The 15,332-nt window shown below is 30.9% G+C and overlaps 2 protein-coding genes across 2 annotated transcripts; both read right to left on the bottom strand.

The window, feature by feature from the left end:
• Positions 1-907: 907 nt before the first annotated feature.
• On the bottom strand, positions 908-12,857 carry LOC124531314 (phosphatidylserine synthase). Its single transcript, XM_047105831.1, has 7 exons — positions 12,475-12,857; positions 10,917-11,175; positions 10,385-10,695; positions 9,773-10,027; positions 3,729-3,951; positions 2,310-2,374; positions 908-1,634 (listed from the first exon to the last, which is right to left on the bottom strand). The coding sequence occupies exons 1-6, from the start codon at positions 12,636-12,638 to the stop codon at positions 2,330-2,332; spliced, it is 1,257 nt and encodes a 418-aa protein (XP_046961787.1). The 5' UTR covers positions 12,639-12,857; the 3' UTR covers positions 908-1,634; positions 2,310-2,329.
• Positions 12,858-13,722: 865 nt separating this feature from the next.
• On the bottom strand, positions 13,723-15,332 carry LOC124531247 (WD repeat-containing protein 82). Its single transcript, XM_047105745.1, has one exon. It carries the CDS (start codon positions 15,129-15,131, stop codon positions 14,184-14,186), a length of 948 nt encoding a protein of 315 aa, XP_046961701.1. The 5' UTR covers positions 15,132-15,332; the 3' UTR covers positions 13,723-14,183.

Raw genomic sequence — 15,332 nt, 5'->3', positions numbered from 1 at the left:
TCTAGAAGAACTGGGTAAGCAATACAAATTTGGGGTTAAATAAAACGATATCATAATTGAAGAACTTTATCTAGTCTAATCATACATTTATAGCAAACATTCTAATCACAACAAAATTTAAATTTTCCCGGTTGTTTTCGGTTTTCTTGTGGAAAACATCATATCACCTTATAGCTTCAAAGATCGCAAACGCTCAATTTTGTGTTTGTCAATATTTAAATATAACCAATACCCAAATTATATAATAATTTAAGTACAATAAGTAGGCATATATTTAACACGGTTTAGTTAACATTGTAATCGTTTTCCCTTTCTCGTAAAAAATAAAAAAAAATGGAAATTGACTTCAAATAAGGAGTTTCCGTCTATTCAGTCTTACACAAGGAATGTATGTAACTACTTTTTCATGTCATGGGTTCGCCGATATACTGTGGTGACTATGATTGTAAGTGGTCGCTAGTGCCCATAAAAATTGGTACAAACCTTGGCTGTTCATTTGTACTGTAAGAAATTTTTATCATTTCTCAAAACAAAAATGCGCCAACAACCGTGGAAACTAAGATGTGACGTCCCCTGTTTATGTAGTACACTGGCTAAATTACCTTCAAAATCAGAACACAAAAATACTAAGCTTTACTCTTTGGCCGTAGAATCTATGATATTTTCTTGGGACCTTCCCAGACGAGGTACCTCCAAGTAACGTGTTAATTTATTTTATACAGTGGATAAACTTCTAGTAGACAATATTAATATTTCATCGGATTTATTCCAGTGTTTTTTGTTTTCGTCGGGTTGGTTAAGAATGTTGGTTGATTAAGATAGATTGGGCCTTACCTTACTTGTATTATTTTCTTGTATTTTGTGAATACATACATAAGAGGGAGTTGATTAAAGTGGCAATTTTTATAAGGTAATGTCACCATGTAATTTTCTCATAAAACAAAGCGCTTTAAATTATTTTGAAATAACAATGGTATGTAGTCATGTACGTACGAAAACAACCTAAATAATTGATTGCTTTTGGGTGATTAATGCACTGTAATTAACAAAATGCAAACAGTGTTTCAGACGCAGGTCAAGTGATTATAAAGGAAAGCTAAAAATGTTTTAGAACCATGCTCTCGGATGGACCACAATTCTTGACTGAGAAAAACAAAGCTCTCATCTCTACTTGCGAAATATATATATTTCAATCATATATTTAATATGATAAATACGACATTGATAAGTATATTATCAAAATTAAAATATTGAACGTTTCACAGAAAACTTTTTTTATTCTATTACATAACAGTAATAGTAACTTTTAATACAATACACACAACCGAAGCCAGGGAAAATATTCTACTTCCGATAAAAATATCTACATAACACTCGTTAATTATTTTAATATCATGTGGAAGATTCAATTAACTACGACTCTATATACTCAAATATTAACGTACAACACAGCATGAATGAGCAATACATCACTTTTTCTTATTTAACCTACAAAGTCCACATAAAACGCACGAGGTAACTAGTTTCAAGCTATCAAATAGTATTTGGTGTTGCTTAATAATTTAATAAAAATAAATAGCTTTAGTAAAATGTCATTCTGTATGAGCTAATTATGCTTGTCTTAAGATGAACATCTGAAACAAAAAAAAACACCATCTTGATCACATCACACAATAGGAAGAGATAATAATCTATATGAATATAATTTAATTATCAGAGTATTGTTTCAGAATTAAAACTTCGTAAGTTTGTTTTTGTATTATTTTTCTTGTTACGTATCTTTTTGTCCGGTTGAAGATAACTCTGGACAGCTACAAATTTGCATATTGTAAGATGCAACACCCGTCTATATTTCTTTAGAATTATTTGTCGTTAAAATGTAATGTACCTCGTTATATACTGAAATCTATATCAAAGCTAATTTGGGCATCAATGGAGGTAATTACACACAAAAACCATTTTCAGTATTTTACGAAGTTACTATGAAAAGGTTGTTTCACTTAATTATAGTTAATTTTATTAATTCATTTACATATTGTAATATTGGAAGTCGTTTCTTCTAATTAATAATGCCCTAAGCAACAATCAAGGTTAAGAAGAAGCTAAAACGGATAGTTTATTTATTTTTACGAAAAAACCAAAATACGGGTACCTAACTTTATATAAATAACTTGAACAATTTAGGTTTATGAGATATTTAAAGCACCATAGAAAATTTTCGTTAAACGTTTTGCTTTTGTGGAAACAAAGTTAATTAGTTTTAATAAAGCACCAAACTAAACCTAAATTGAAAACAATGTTTGTTTTACCTGTAAGACTCGTCGAGCTTCTACTCTTCTTTCTTAGGACTATCTACCGTAGCTTCCCTATTTGGCTGAAAAGAAATATTTTTATTAGTTAAGTAAGCAGTATCCCGACGATATGCCCCAACCCACTTCCCAAAACATTTCAAAGAAACCATCTGGGTACCTCTGGTCCTCTGGTCATTCCTGTTGGTTTTGTTCCAAAAGATCATTATTATAATAAGTTCAGTATACATTATATTACATTCAATAAACCGAATGATTAAGACAAACGGTCTGACTACAGGTGGAACTTATCAACTGTATTACTTGGTGGCAGAAGGCATTGTATAAACCCATCTGAGTAGTACGGGTTCATTCCATTAGATATTCTACTAGCAAATAGCAATATACTTAACAGCTCAATACTGTTCTGATACGATTGGTAGGTTGAGTACAGTGTTGGGCAAATTTTAATTGCAATTAAAATTAAAGATTAACAATTAATTAATTGTTAATTGTTACTACTACAGTTAACAATTAATCAATTGTAATTGTGGAAAATCACAACTAACAATTATTTAATTGTTAACTGTATTAGTAACAATTAACAATTAATTAATTTTTAATTGTTTTGTTAATTTTAATTAAAAATAACAATTAAAAATACTGCTGTAAAATATAAAGACTTGAGCGAAAACGACGACTTGAAATGTTTTTGTTTTATACCTACGCTGAAGAAATATTTATTAATGCAACTTTATATTATATAATATAAAAATAAACACTTTTTTTTCTGTGGAAAGAGACATTTAGAAAAAATAAGCTTAAAACTTAGAGTCTTTGACCACATTTTTATTCGTCTGAAGTCTAATACTTATAGCTTAATTTTCCTAAAAATTTACTAATTACATTTTGATGTATAAAGTTAATTGTTAGTTTTAATTGTTTTATAAAACAACTAAAAAAGTTAATTGCAATTATTTTAATTGTAAGTTGCAATTGACATACGTTAATCAAATTAATTTAATTGCAAGGTGCAATTAAAAGTTCAATTGCGATTAATTTAATTGCAATTGATTTAATTGCAATTAATTTTTTAGTCAATTAACAAGATAATTGACAATTGATTAATTGGTGCCCAACACTGGTTGAGTAAGCCAGCTTAACTACATGTACAAGGGACATAAGATCTTAGTTACTGAAGTTGGTGGCGCGTCGACGATGTGTGGAATGGTTAATATTTTTTACAGCGCCAACTTTTATGGGCGATTGTGACCACTTATCATCAGGGGCCCAATAGGCAGTCCGCCTATCACTACCATAAAAAATTGAGCGGCGAATACGCGAGTCCCGAGCACACATGTATATTATACAACGGCAGCAAGTCTTTAATACTACTATAGCTTAAAAAGCAAAGTCATTATTAAACAATATTGTGTTTACCTCAAAATATTGATGATAAAGCACAACTCCATACACGCAACCTATCGAGACTAGAATTTGTATGATGAGCCATATGAACACATTCCACATTTGTGCTTGGCCAAACAGTTCCTTGCCATTCTTTATGCACAACATCGATTCAGTGACCATTATAGCTCCATAGACCCAGCACTGCGTCCCAACTCGCTTGCATCTCGGGTCCGTAACGTACGTATAATACTGCCTGGAATCAAAAGATGAATGTTATCATTACAATACAAGCTGTATATAAATATAACGTCTCAATTTCGAATGGGAGAAAAAGTAATGTTAGCCCAATGAGATAATAATAATAATAATAATAATAATAATCTTTATTGACTCCAAGAAATGTACATTAGTCTTAACCTATAATACCTAATTTTACATGATTTTATGTTGACATTGAGGTTAGTAAACACTAGCGTTTAAACTAGGCCGAGCCTGTATCTTAAACGCTAGACTCTTCCGATGTCACTATTATATATTATTTCTAAAAATAAACTACAAAAGTAATTAGTGAATGAGGGTAAAAGTTAAAACTCTATACAAAAACAACATCAGCGACATTTCTATTTCTACCTTCAAACTTACAATTTGATAGGTTAGACCACAAAAACTATGAACTAAACATAAGAATAAAATGTAATACTTTAATTTGAATTGTAAACGTAAATATGAAAAAAATATGTTTTTTTTTTTTTAACTTAGCTTAACAAATAGAAGAAAATAAAATATTAATACTGTAATAAAAGGTTTACAAAAGATTTGAAAATTTTGATTTTTTATATGTTTATAGTATTATTTATTTTAGAGTAACAAACAGTTTTTCCAATTCCTCATAATTTTGTGTTTTTAACCAGGATAATAGTGTGTCTTTACATTTGGTTCTATTGAGTGGATAAAAATTTAACAATTTATTTATTTTATTATAAAGCATAGGACCGAGATAGCACTGGAATTTTTTTATATAGTCGGTTTTGTATGGAATTATAGGACAAGCGTTGTATTTTCGCCGAGTGAGTAATGTTGCAGGATTATATACTATTTTTTGATGCTGGGACATTATTGTATTTTTAATAAATAGTTGTCTTACTGTTAGTACATCACATTCGGAGTAGAGGGCGACTGTTGGGTGCATATAAGATTTGAATGTCATAACTTTTAATAACGCTCGCTGTGCCCTTTCTAGTTTTATGAGGTGTGTTTTTTTGGCTCCACCCCAAGATGTAATACAGTAAGACAAAATTGACTCCACCAATGCAAAGTAGATTGTTTTTATAAGACTAAAATCAGCTATATGTCGTAAAGTTTTGAAAATATAAATAAGTCTACGCGTTTTGTCTGACAACTGGTTTATTTGAGGGGACCATGATAATTTTTCATCTAATACAACACCTAAATACTTTAAAGTTTTTACACGATCTATAAAGCTACAACCACAAGTGTTTATTTTAATATTTTGACAAGAATGAATGCGGATTTTTAATACTTGCTCATTCGGAAGTGCACGTTCGGTATTTGTAAATAAAATAAATTTTGTCTTGCTAATATTAAGTGTAAGTAAATTTTGATTAAGCCAGTTTGCCATTGTTTGAAGTCCCGATTCGGCTTTTGATTTAGCATCTTCCCAAGAATTTCCGTTAAATATCAGTGCAGTGTCGTCAGCAAAAGTGAAAATTTTGCAGTTTTGAAGCTTTAATTTGCATAGATTATTGATATATATTAAAAACAAGGTTGGACCTAAAATACTGCCCTGTGGAACACCATGCGTTATCGGAGTATCCTTACTTGTGTAACCGTTTATAGTGACTCGTTGAGATCGGTTTCGTAAATAGTCAACAAATAAATCAAGTGTTGTACCCCTTATGCCAATTTCCTCCATCTTATTTATCAATATTGATATAGAGACCGTGTCAAAAGCTTTTGACAAATCTAAAAATACTCCAATACATTTGTTTTTGGTGTCAATATTAGTAGCTACGTAGTCAGTGAGGTTAGATACTGCTTGGGCTGTTGATCTGCCAGGTCTGAAACCGTATTGATTTTTTGAGAAGAAATTTATTTTGTCTAAATAAGATAAAAGACGCTTATTCATTATCTTTTCTATAATTTTTGATAAAGCAGGTAACACCGAAATCGGACGATAATTATTAACACAATCCTTATTACCTGATTTAAAAATGGGGTGAATAATTGATGTTTTAAACACATTGGGAAAAGTTCCAGTTTCGATGCATAAATTGGCGATGTGCGTTATAGCAGGAATAAGAATAGCTTTGGCCATTTTTAATACTTTGGTAGAGATTCCGTCCCACCCTACAGCACTATCAGACTTTAAATTCATTAAAATAGATTCAACTTCCGACTCAGATGTTCCAAGCATTACCATAGAACTAGCTGGTGTTATTGTGTCTTCATATTGGTAGGAAATCGTGTTGTTATATTTTGGAATTTTATTTGCTAAATTTACGGCCACACTAGTGAAATATTTATTTACTGTGTCTACAGATTTTTGAGGTGTACTTTCTATTTTTAGTAAATCTGTCGAGTTTGTTTTACCTTTACTTTTGTTTAAGACCTTATCAATAATTTCCCACGTCTTTTTTGGATTTTTAGAATATTTATGCAGTTCATTCTTTTCATAATTTCGCTTTAATCGTTTTAGTAAATCATTACAGTAATTTTTATATTTATTATATGTTATATTAAGTATTATATTATTTGGGTCATTTTTACACCTTAAGTGCATTCGATCACGATTTTTGATACAACGAACTAAACCAGGTGTGATCCATGGTTTTATGCAGTATATTTTCCTAGGTGTTATAAGATTTAGCGTATTATTTAAAATAGAAGTACTTAAAATTTTAACAAGTTGATCCGCAGCCCAATATGAATCTCGGGAGTTTAAAATTTCAGTATAATTTTGAGATTTGAGATCAATAATTATTCCATCATAATTTACTCTTTTATAAGTTCTAACAGATAATTTGATGGGATCTTGTTTTAAGGGAATACACGTCAGAACGGGAGAATGATCTGTAACAGGGGCTTCGAAAACATTTGTGAAGGCTGGGTTTTTTGATTTAATCATAACATGATCAAGACAATTTTTAGCTCGAGTCGGGAAAGTGTGACCTGGTAATAAACCATGAACTGCTAGCATATTTAGATAGTCTGTGGCGCTTGCATCTTCATTATTTAGCTTAATATCAATATTAATGTCACCCGTTAATATTATATTACTATATTGTCTGTAGGTAGTTAATAATCTGTCCAGTGAAGCTATAAAATTTTCAAGTTTTTTATGTGAAGGTGATCTGTAAATCCCTATAACAATAGCGTCCTTCTGTATTTTGATAACTAAGCAAGTAGCGTCAGATAACATTATTTCCTCGACAGAACAGCTTAAACCATGTCTTATGTAGGCTACGACACCATCGTTTTGGTTGTAATTATTTTTAGTGTAGTGAGTGCTGTAATTTAATAAGCATGGAAAATTTATAGTTTTAGAATTCCAAGTTTCGGTTATAATATATAAGTCACACGGAATATCTATACGAGCCAGGAAAACTTCAAATTCTGAGATATTTTTGGTGATACTTCTAATATTTTGTGTCAAAATTTTTAGGCAATCGTTGGTTTTTATTTTGTTAGAATTTAGAAGTGTTTTGCAAGCCTCGGGGCAGCTTAAAAAGGATGTACCTGCATTTATTTTTTCAATGTTATTTAATAAGTTAGCTTTGCTTAAAGAATCGAATTTATTATAATGTTTTTAATGACTTTACGTGGACGGCAATTATTTTTACTTTTGATTAAAGATAGTGAAACCCAAGTGTATTGACACATTATTTTACAGTAAATGTTGGAAACGTTACTTATATATTTCTTATTTGATATTTGGAAATAATAAATCAATATAAAAATCCTTAAATAAACCTCCTTAACAACCATTATTTTTGATCTTAATAAAAATAAACAGTGATTTAAACTACTTACTAGATATAGTCATTTTTGGTTTTTAAGATTACTCAATTGTGTCTCCGTCTTAATTTCAATATGTGGTGAATCCGATGTTTTGCGAAGATACACTCTTCCATTGTTGATCCAGCAGTAATTAAAATCTTGTATCTTGGCAAAGTCTCTAGCAAGAAAAAATAATCTTCGTCCCTTGTTTGTAAGCGCTTCAGAAATAAAGATAGGTGTAGTTGGTCCACTCAATCCTATGATGTTTGAGTTAAGGCGTTGATTAGGGTGTTGCCTATTGTAATTTTTTGCTGCTTGTATCACATCTTTTTTCAATACGACTGTAGTGAACTCAGCAATGATTGTACCCTTGCTTGATTTCCCATTTATGCGATAGACATCTTTGATAGTCATTTGTTCAACATTTACATTTAGCACTTTACATGTGTTTTTCACGATATTGCATAAATCACTTTTTGTTTCAGTTTTTGTAGGAATAGGCACATTTCTTATTTCTATAGCAGTCAGCTTTGAGGTTTTTTGCATATCTTCTATTTTCTCCTCAAGTGAAGCTATTTGGGAAAAAAATTGTTTGCGTTCAGACTGGAGACCTTCGACCTTAGTTTTCATGTCTTCATATTGTGCGTTTAGGAAATCTAGTGATTTTTCGATTTCTTCATTTGAGAGCTTAATCTGATTGTTCTGTTTCTTTATTTCCGAAATTTCCGACATAAGTTTATTTAGTAAAGTGTTTTGGGTTTCTTTCCATTCATCAAGCATCATACGAATCTCATCTTTAAAAGAAATTAGTTCTTCATCACTCGATTGCCGCTGCCTTTTGTTTCTTTGGGAAACAAAAGCCGTTGTCGATGTGTTTGGAGGTATATTTGTAACATCTGTATCCGATTGCGTGTGGAGTAAGTTACTGCTAGAGGGCGATCTTGCATGTCTCGGCATATTTCCACAACGTATTAAGTCCTAAGTTTTAGTGGTCGCAGTTTGAAACGAGTACACGTAATTAATGCACTTGCTTAGAGGCACTTTTGTTTTATGTGCGCCTGGTACTTTAAACTTATTTACTTGTTACTATTTTATTTAAAAAATATTTTTAAGAGTGTACACGTCTAATCACTTTCGCAGTCTGAGGGGAAGAGATATAAACAAATATTATATATTTAATCAGTTGGGAGTCAAACTATTCGTGCGCACATCTTATCGTAAAGACTAATAGTCTTTTATGAGTTTATTCTAAGTTTTTTATCAAACCACTATCTCTCTTAATGTAAAAAGCAATTTATATAATGAGAAACCGCTTTAATTTAATAAGTCTATGTCCCAATAATAAAAACAAAGTTATAAACCGACTGAGATTGAAGACGACACTAGGGTGACAAGACAGGCGCCTCAAAGAATTTACTGTATCGCTAGCGGGCGATAGAGTTATGGATATTTTTTTTAAAAATAGAAAGATAATATTCCAGAACATTCTTCTTTTTAAAACAGAATCGTTGTAAAAAGAAGACAGTCATGTCGAGGTCTCTTTTGCACGAGAAAGGAACCATTGCTATGGATCTTTGTAGGAGTTGAAAATAGGGAACTAACATTTCCAGTCTTTGCTTTTCTTTGATTTGTGACTTCATAAGTTAATAAAGTGATGGAAGAATAACATCCAAAAACTTATATTTGTTACACAAAAATGTATTAATAGTTCCTGCATGGTTGACTTTGTTTAGATTGTTGATAGGCCATTAAAGTGATACTTATAATACTGTTATTATATATTTAAGAAGAATGCTTAAGGTCTTTTGTCCAGAATATTTATATCTCATAAAATAAAAACGTTACTTTAAATTTAATGTTTCCGCCTTCCAACACTTTAGTTTCAAATTCATACATCCATAATTATATCATATAGGTTGACTATAACTAGTCTAACTAGTCAACATCAAGCAAATTTTGTAAGCAGTAAGCCCAATGTTAAAGATTATTTTAACAATTTTTAATTGACATTAAAATTATATAATTGTATTTCATGGCTTAGTGTTTGAAATACTAACCTTACCGACGGGGCAACTATTACTCCAATCAAACATAGTCTTGCTATAACCAATGGATGTGATGGCGGCATTTCAAATATGTGTTTTAAAAAGAAAGTATTTAATTCTGAAATCTGCCAAAACACAACCAACTGACTGAGTGCAAAGAATCTCATATATGTGCATGTTGGATCCAACCATCTTACAGGAGTCCAATAAACTGGAGTGAATTGAAGGATGGCTCTTTTTATCTTGCCTGTTGTAGATGATATATCCCTTAAAAGTTAAAAAATCTTCTTTATATTTAAGACAATATAATAGTATAATACTATTCTTTACCATAATAGCTTATAAATTTCCCATTATTGGGCTTAAGTCTCCTCTATTACTACTGAGAATATTTTTAGAATATTTTCCACCTTGCTTATTCTGACATACACAGCTTTATGACAATATTGTCCTTTACTACCAAGAATGATACATCCCTATCCAACAATTCTAATACTTTACATTTATTAATTTAAAGTTATAAATAAAGAACAATATTTTTTCTTTATATAAGCTCTATAAACAATATTATAAAATGCTAATGTATTTCTCAACTTCTAAATTTAGAAACTGAAGTTTATTTACCTTATGCTGACCCACTTATATTCTCTCATTTCTAATGCCTTACAAATTTTTAGACCGCACCATATGCCAAAGCCATTACAAATTAAGACATCCAGTATAACAGAATCCCACCAACATTCTAAGAAATTTGGAAGTAGATGCGCAAATGCTATTTCTGTTATTTCCCACATAATGGATATAGCCCATAATAATCCTGTATGTCTAAAAAGTATAGCTTTAAAGGTCCATCCCAAAAAATGACCCCAAGCAAAAACATCAACATGAGACCACACACGGGATAGAGTTAAATCAGAGCAGTTAACAGCATATTCCTGAAACAAGCATGAAACATAATTTATAAAATTAATACTTTTATTTAAAGATGACAAAAATTTAACAGTCTAATTCATCCAGGAGGAGTAAAGTAACATCTAAAATTGAATTGCCAGAGTATTGGTTAAATCTCAGTTAATAATCTACAACATTGATCTATAAAAAAAAAATTTATCAGTACAAATACAAGTAATAATGAAAGAAAATGCAAATCACTCACCTTGTCCATGTCGATATGAAAATTTCGTAAATTTGGATCTATCCAATACATTATTTCATATACAGTAGAATAGCTTTGAAATAATAAGAACAGCAAGGCAAGTAAGTACAGTACTGACATGCCAAATACAATTCTCCATACTGCTGGATGTGGTCTAGTGAATGGTCCATTAGGAAATGTAAGTACGGATACTATTAAAAAAAAGAAAATCACACAACATATTCCTGACCAAATGTTATCTTGAATCCTTGTTTCATCCCTAAAAATATTTCATAATTTAGTAGACTGGTAAGATAGGTATAAAGATTTAAAAAAATAAAATTAATGATATAATCTGTACATTTGTCATGTTCACATCAGTATATTTTATAAGAACAAATAACAATATTACAAAATATTATTACATTATTATATGCTAATTACCAGGTTAATTTTAAAAATATGTTAAATAAAACGTATATATAATTTTAAATCATAGTCAAAACAATGTGTTGAATAGAAATGTTGGAATATTAAGTTATTTCATTGAATATTTAATTTATCTTAGTATTTATTTTTTACAAATTAGATAATTATTTGAGTTTGTAGGAGCACTCGGAAGGGATTTAGATTAGAAAGCCACGAAATTCGTATTTTGGGAGGTTGGGGGGGAAGGGGGGTATGGTGTAGAACCCCCCTGTACCACTCCCCCCCCTCGGAAACACATAGTTTTTGAGACATGATTTTTTTTAAATCTTGGATTTCTAACCTAAAAATGTATGAAAAATATAGAGCCATTTGAACTATAGTACTTAAAAAATTAGAAATCTGGCTTTCGAACGTCTCCAGCGCTGCGGGAAGTGCAGCCCCTTCGCCCTTGCGTAACAGTCTGCAGCCACTTCATACTCGCCTACGCAGCTTCGGCTTTTTGGTCGCCTGCGGCGACCAGCCTCAGCCGCTTCGGCTCGCATGGTGCCTGCATTCTGTTACGGCGGGCGGGGGCTGCTCTCCCTCCGCGCCTCCGGACTTTTATATACACTCTAGGGGTAGGGCATACTAGTATCATGCAGTGTCGGGGTTGACTAATTCGGTTCTGTCACTAATTTGGATGATCTACATACCATTAAAATAAAAGAGTGTTATAAGTATACATTTTTATTTATATACATATCCGATTGTCACCCATAAAAACGTCAAAATTGTTAGTAAATTATTCTATTTTTAATTACTAATTTCGATCAAACTACGTGATTCCGAATCCTAATATTTTGTGGAAATACTTAAATAAATATAATTTTTCGAATAGTAAACATTTGAAACAGGAATTCGTGGATTTCTAACCTTGTTACCCATAAAAACGTCAAAATAGTTAGTAAATTATTGTATTTTTAATTATGAATTACGATCAAACTATGTGTTTCCGAAACCTAATATTTTGTGGAAATACTTAAATAAATATAATCTTTCGGACAGTAAACATTTGAAACAGAAATTCGTGGCTTTCTAATCTAAATCTGAGCCGAGCACTCAATTACCATTGCTATGAAAATATTTTAAAACTAATGATAAATATTCTTACCTGACAAACGCTGTATATATGACTGCAGCAATTGACACTGCTAATAAGGTTATGGTATGCGGTTTATAAAAAAATTCTAAAGATATGTCGTCTACTGGACGTTCATTTATATAACTAAAGGCATCCTTAGATTCATTGGAAACAGAAACATTCCCACTTTCCATTTTGATTAAAATTTTTGAATTTTTTTCAGTGACTATATAGTTTTTTAATAAATAAGCTTCCTAAGAATACTCATCTTGTAATCTGATACATATTATCCAAAATTAAATTTTAAAACACGTCAAATCCATTACACTTTGAAATTCCTGCACTAAGAGCGAATTTTAATAAAATTTGAACAAAATGTGATAAAAGTCATAGGTGTTATAACAACAGATAACATTAAGTTGAATAGTACTCGTAGATAGCGAATGATTATTCATCACTGCCATCACACCAGTAATCAATATAAAATAATTTTCTGTATTGACAACTGATCATTCGATTTTGTCCAAATTTTTTTGTTTCTATTAATATAGTTTTATAATTTTACAACTTAATCGGACTGGCAAGCGAAAACTTTTTAGAATAAGACTTGTACGAACGAGAGATTACGAAAAAAGATCACAAGTTGGGAACAAATTTCTTAAGAGTTGTTTTCAATATGTTCCGATGATCTGACGAAAAATACACTTACTCAACTTTCGCGTGTATATTATATTCTAAATAAATATTTAAGAAAATAAAAGAAGCCAATTTTTTGCATGGTATCAAAAGTATTAAAACACTTTTTTTATTATTATTATTATGTTAATTTCTGTATTTGTATGGAGGCACATTCCAATAAACAATTTTGAATTTGTCGCATTCACACGAGAATTATTGTGTCCATTGTCCAACTAAATGAAAAAAGAAAATGGTATGGAGACGAATAACGTTGACCGATTACGACAATAATCGATTATTAAATAATTGCTAGTGCTAAGATCACTAACCGCACGTGTGTATTCGCAACTGTAGCTTTAGTATGAAATATCCGACACTTGTTTAACAGATATCTCAATGAATTTTTAACCACTTTTTTCTCTAATTACCGTAGGAAAATAATTTATATTACTTCAGGGACAGGAAATGTTATCCCGACTTGAGATCAGAATAATTTTGTTATAAAATAAAACAAACAATTTATAACTATTCTTTATTTAAATTGAAATATAATCATTTTATAAAATTACGGCATCAGTTACTTTCATAGTCAATGAATGAAGATATGAATTTAATGAAAAGAATAGTCGAGACATAGGTTGGTTCTTGCATTTCTCTATCTTAGATTTTACTTCTACATTGTCACCGCTACACATATTGGTTTACAAAAAGGGCAGTCTGGTGGGTAAATACCTTAAATAGCATTTCTTTAATTATACTCTGTTGTATTTATGTTCTTTAAATATCAAAGTCTTGATGTTATTAGTTTGTAATAGTTCATATCATATAAAATGTATTGATTAAATTTACATACCTATTACCTAATTAAAAAATAAACTGGAGAAGACATAAAATAATATAAACTAGTTTTCTCCAAAGTATTGTTTATTGGATTTTGGAAAAACCATTAAAGAATGGCCTTAATAAGTTTATAATCTTTGTAAGTATTGTGAACTTTACATTCAAGTAATACAAAAGTTTGATGTCTACCTAGATTAGCATTGTCTTTATTTAGTTATTTATTAAACATCATCTATTGTTGGGAGCCAAAAGGCCATATTTGTACATGCTGATGCTAGTAACATATATTTTGGATTGAACTGAACACACTGAATAGGAGCTGGATGGTCGCCATTTAACACACAAACTTTATAACCGGTGTCTGCATTCCAAACATGTACTCTTCCATCTGTTGAGCCACTGAATATATATTGTGAGTCTGGACTGAATGATGCCTCAATAGGAATACCTTTGTTGTTAAGATGACCAGTAAATGTTTGTAATGGTGTACCATGGTAAGCATCAACTAATCTGATTATTGAACCATTTGTACTTATAAGCATTGTTTTACCATCTCTAGAAAACTTTAGCCCGGTCCAATCACATTCTTTCTCTTGATTTAATTTAAATGTTACAAATGGACCTTTGTCAAATGATCTTAAGTCATATAATTTGATGCTTTCTGAGTTTACACCTGCTGCAAATATAAGGCCTTCTGGATCATATGCAGCTACAGGTCTTCCTGACAAGTGCATCAAACCTTGACAATTTGGAGAACGCAAATCCCATAAACGTAAAGTTTTATCTAGAGACCCAGATAAAAATGTGTCCTCCACTGGTGATAAGCATAAAGTAACTACTTTCTTGGTGTGTCCAGGAAAGTATCTGATATATTTGTTATCATGGAGTGACAAATATCTTATTGTATCATCCACTTTCGTCGAACTGTGGATGGCCGTATTTTTAGCGTGTGTGAAATGTATAAGATCAACGCCATACTTTTTGCTGTTAACAGTTATCATTTGTGTTCCTTTTTCACAGTCATAAATAACAATTTGGTCATCTTCACTGCAGGATATTAGAGTTTCACCAGTCGGTGAGAAATCTATACTGTTTATTTTGTCTGTATTTTCTCGAAACACCTTTGCCACCTTAAAACTCCTCACAACTTGGTCAACTAGTTTCATCATTTACAATGTTATTATAACTTCTATCAATAGGGTTATAAATTCGTTCAAAAAAGAACGTTCCGAAGATTTTTTTACTTTTATTTAGAATAGTTATGGAATGGATATTACATATATTTGAGTTGTTTATTAAAACGCTTCATACCAAAACTGTCAAAACAAGACAATGCGAATGCCCAAATGCTGTTATTCAAACTTCAAAGT

The sequence above is a fragment of the Vanessa cardui genome, chromosome 7 (assembly GCF_905220365.1).
Source record: "Vanessa cardui chromosome 7, ilVanCard2.1, whole genome shotgun sequence".
NCBI lineage: Eukaryota > Metazoa > Arthropoda > Insecta > Lepidoptera > Nymphalidae > Vanessa > Vanessa cardui.
Note: the sequence above shows the minus strand (reverse complement) of the source record. Positions and strands in the feature narration are given on the sequence as shown.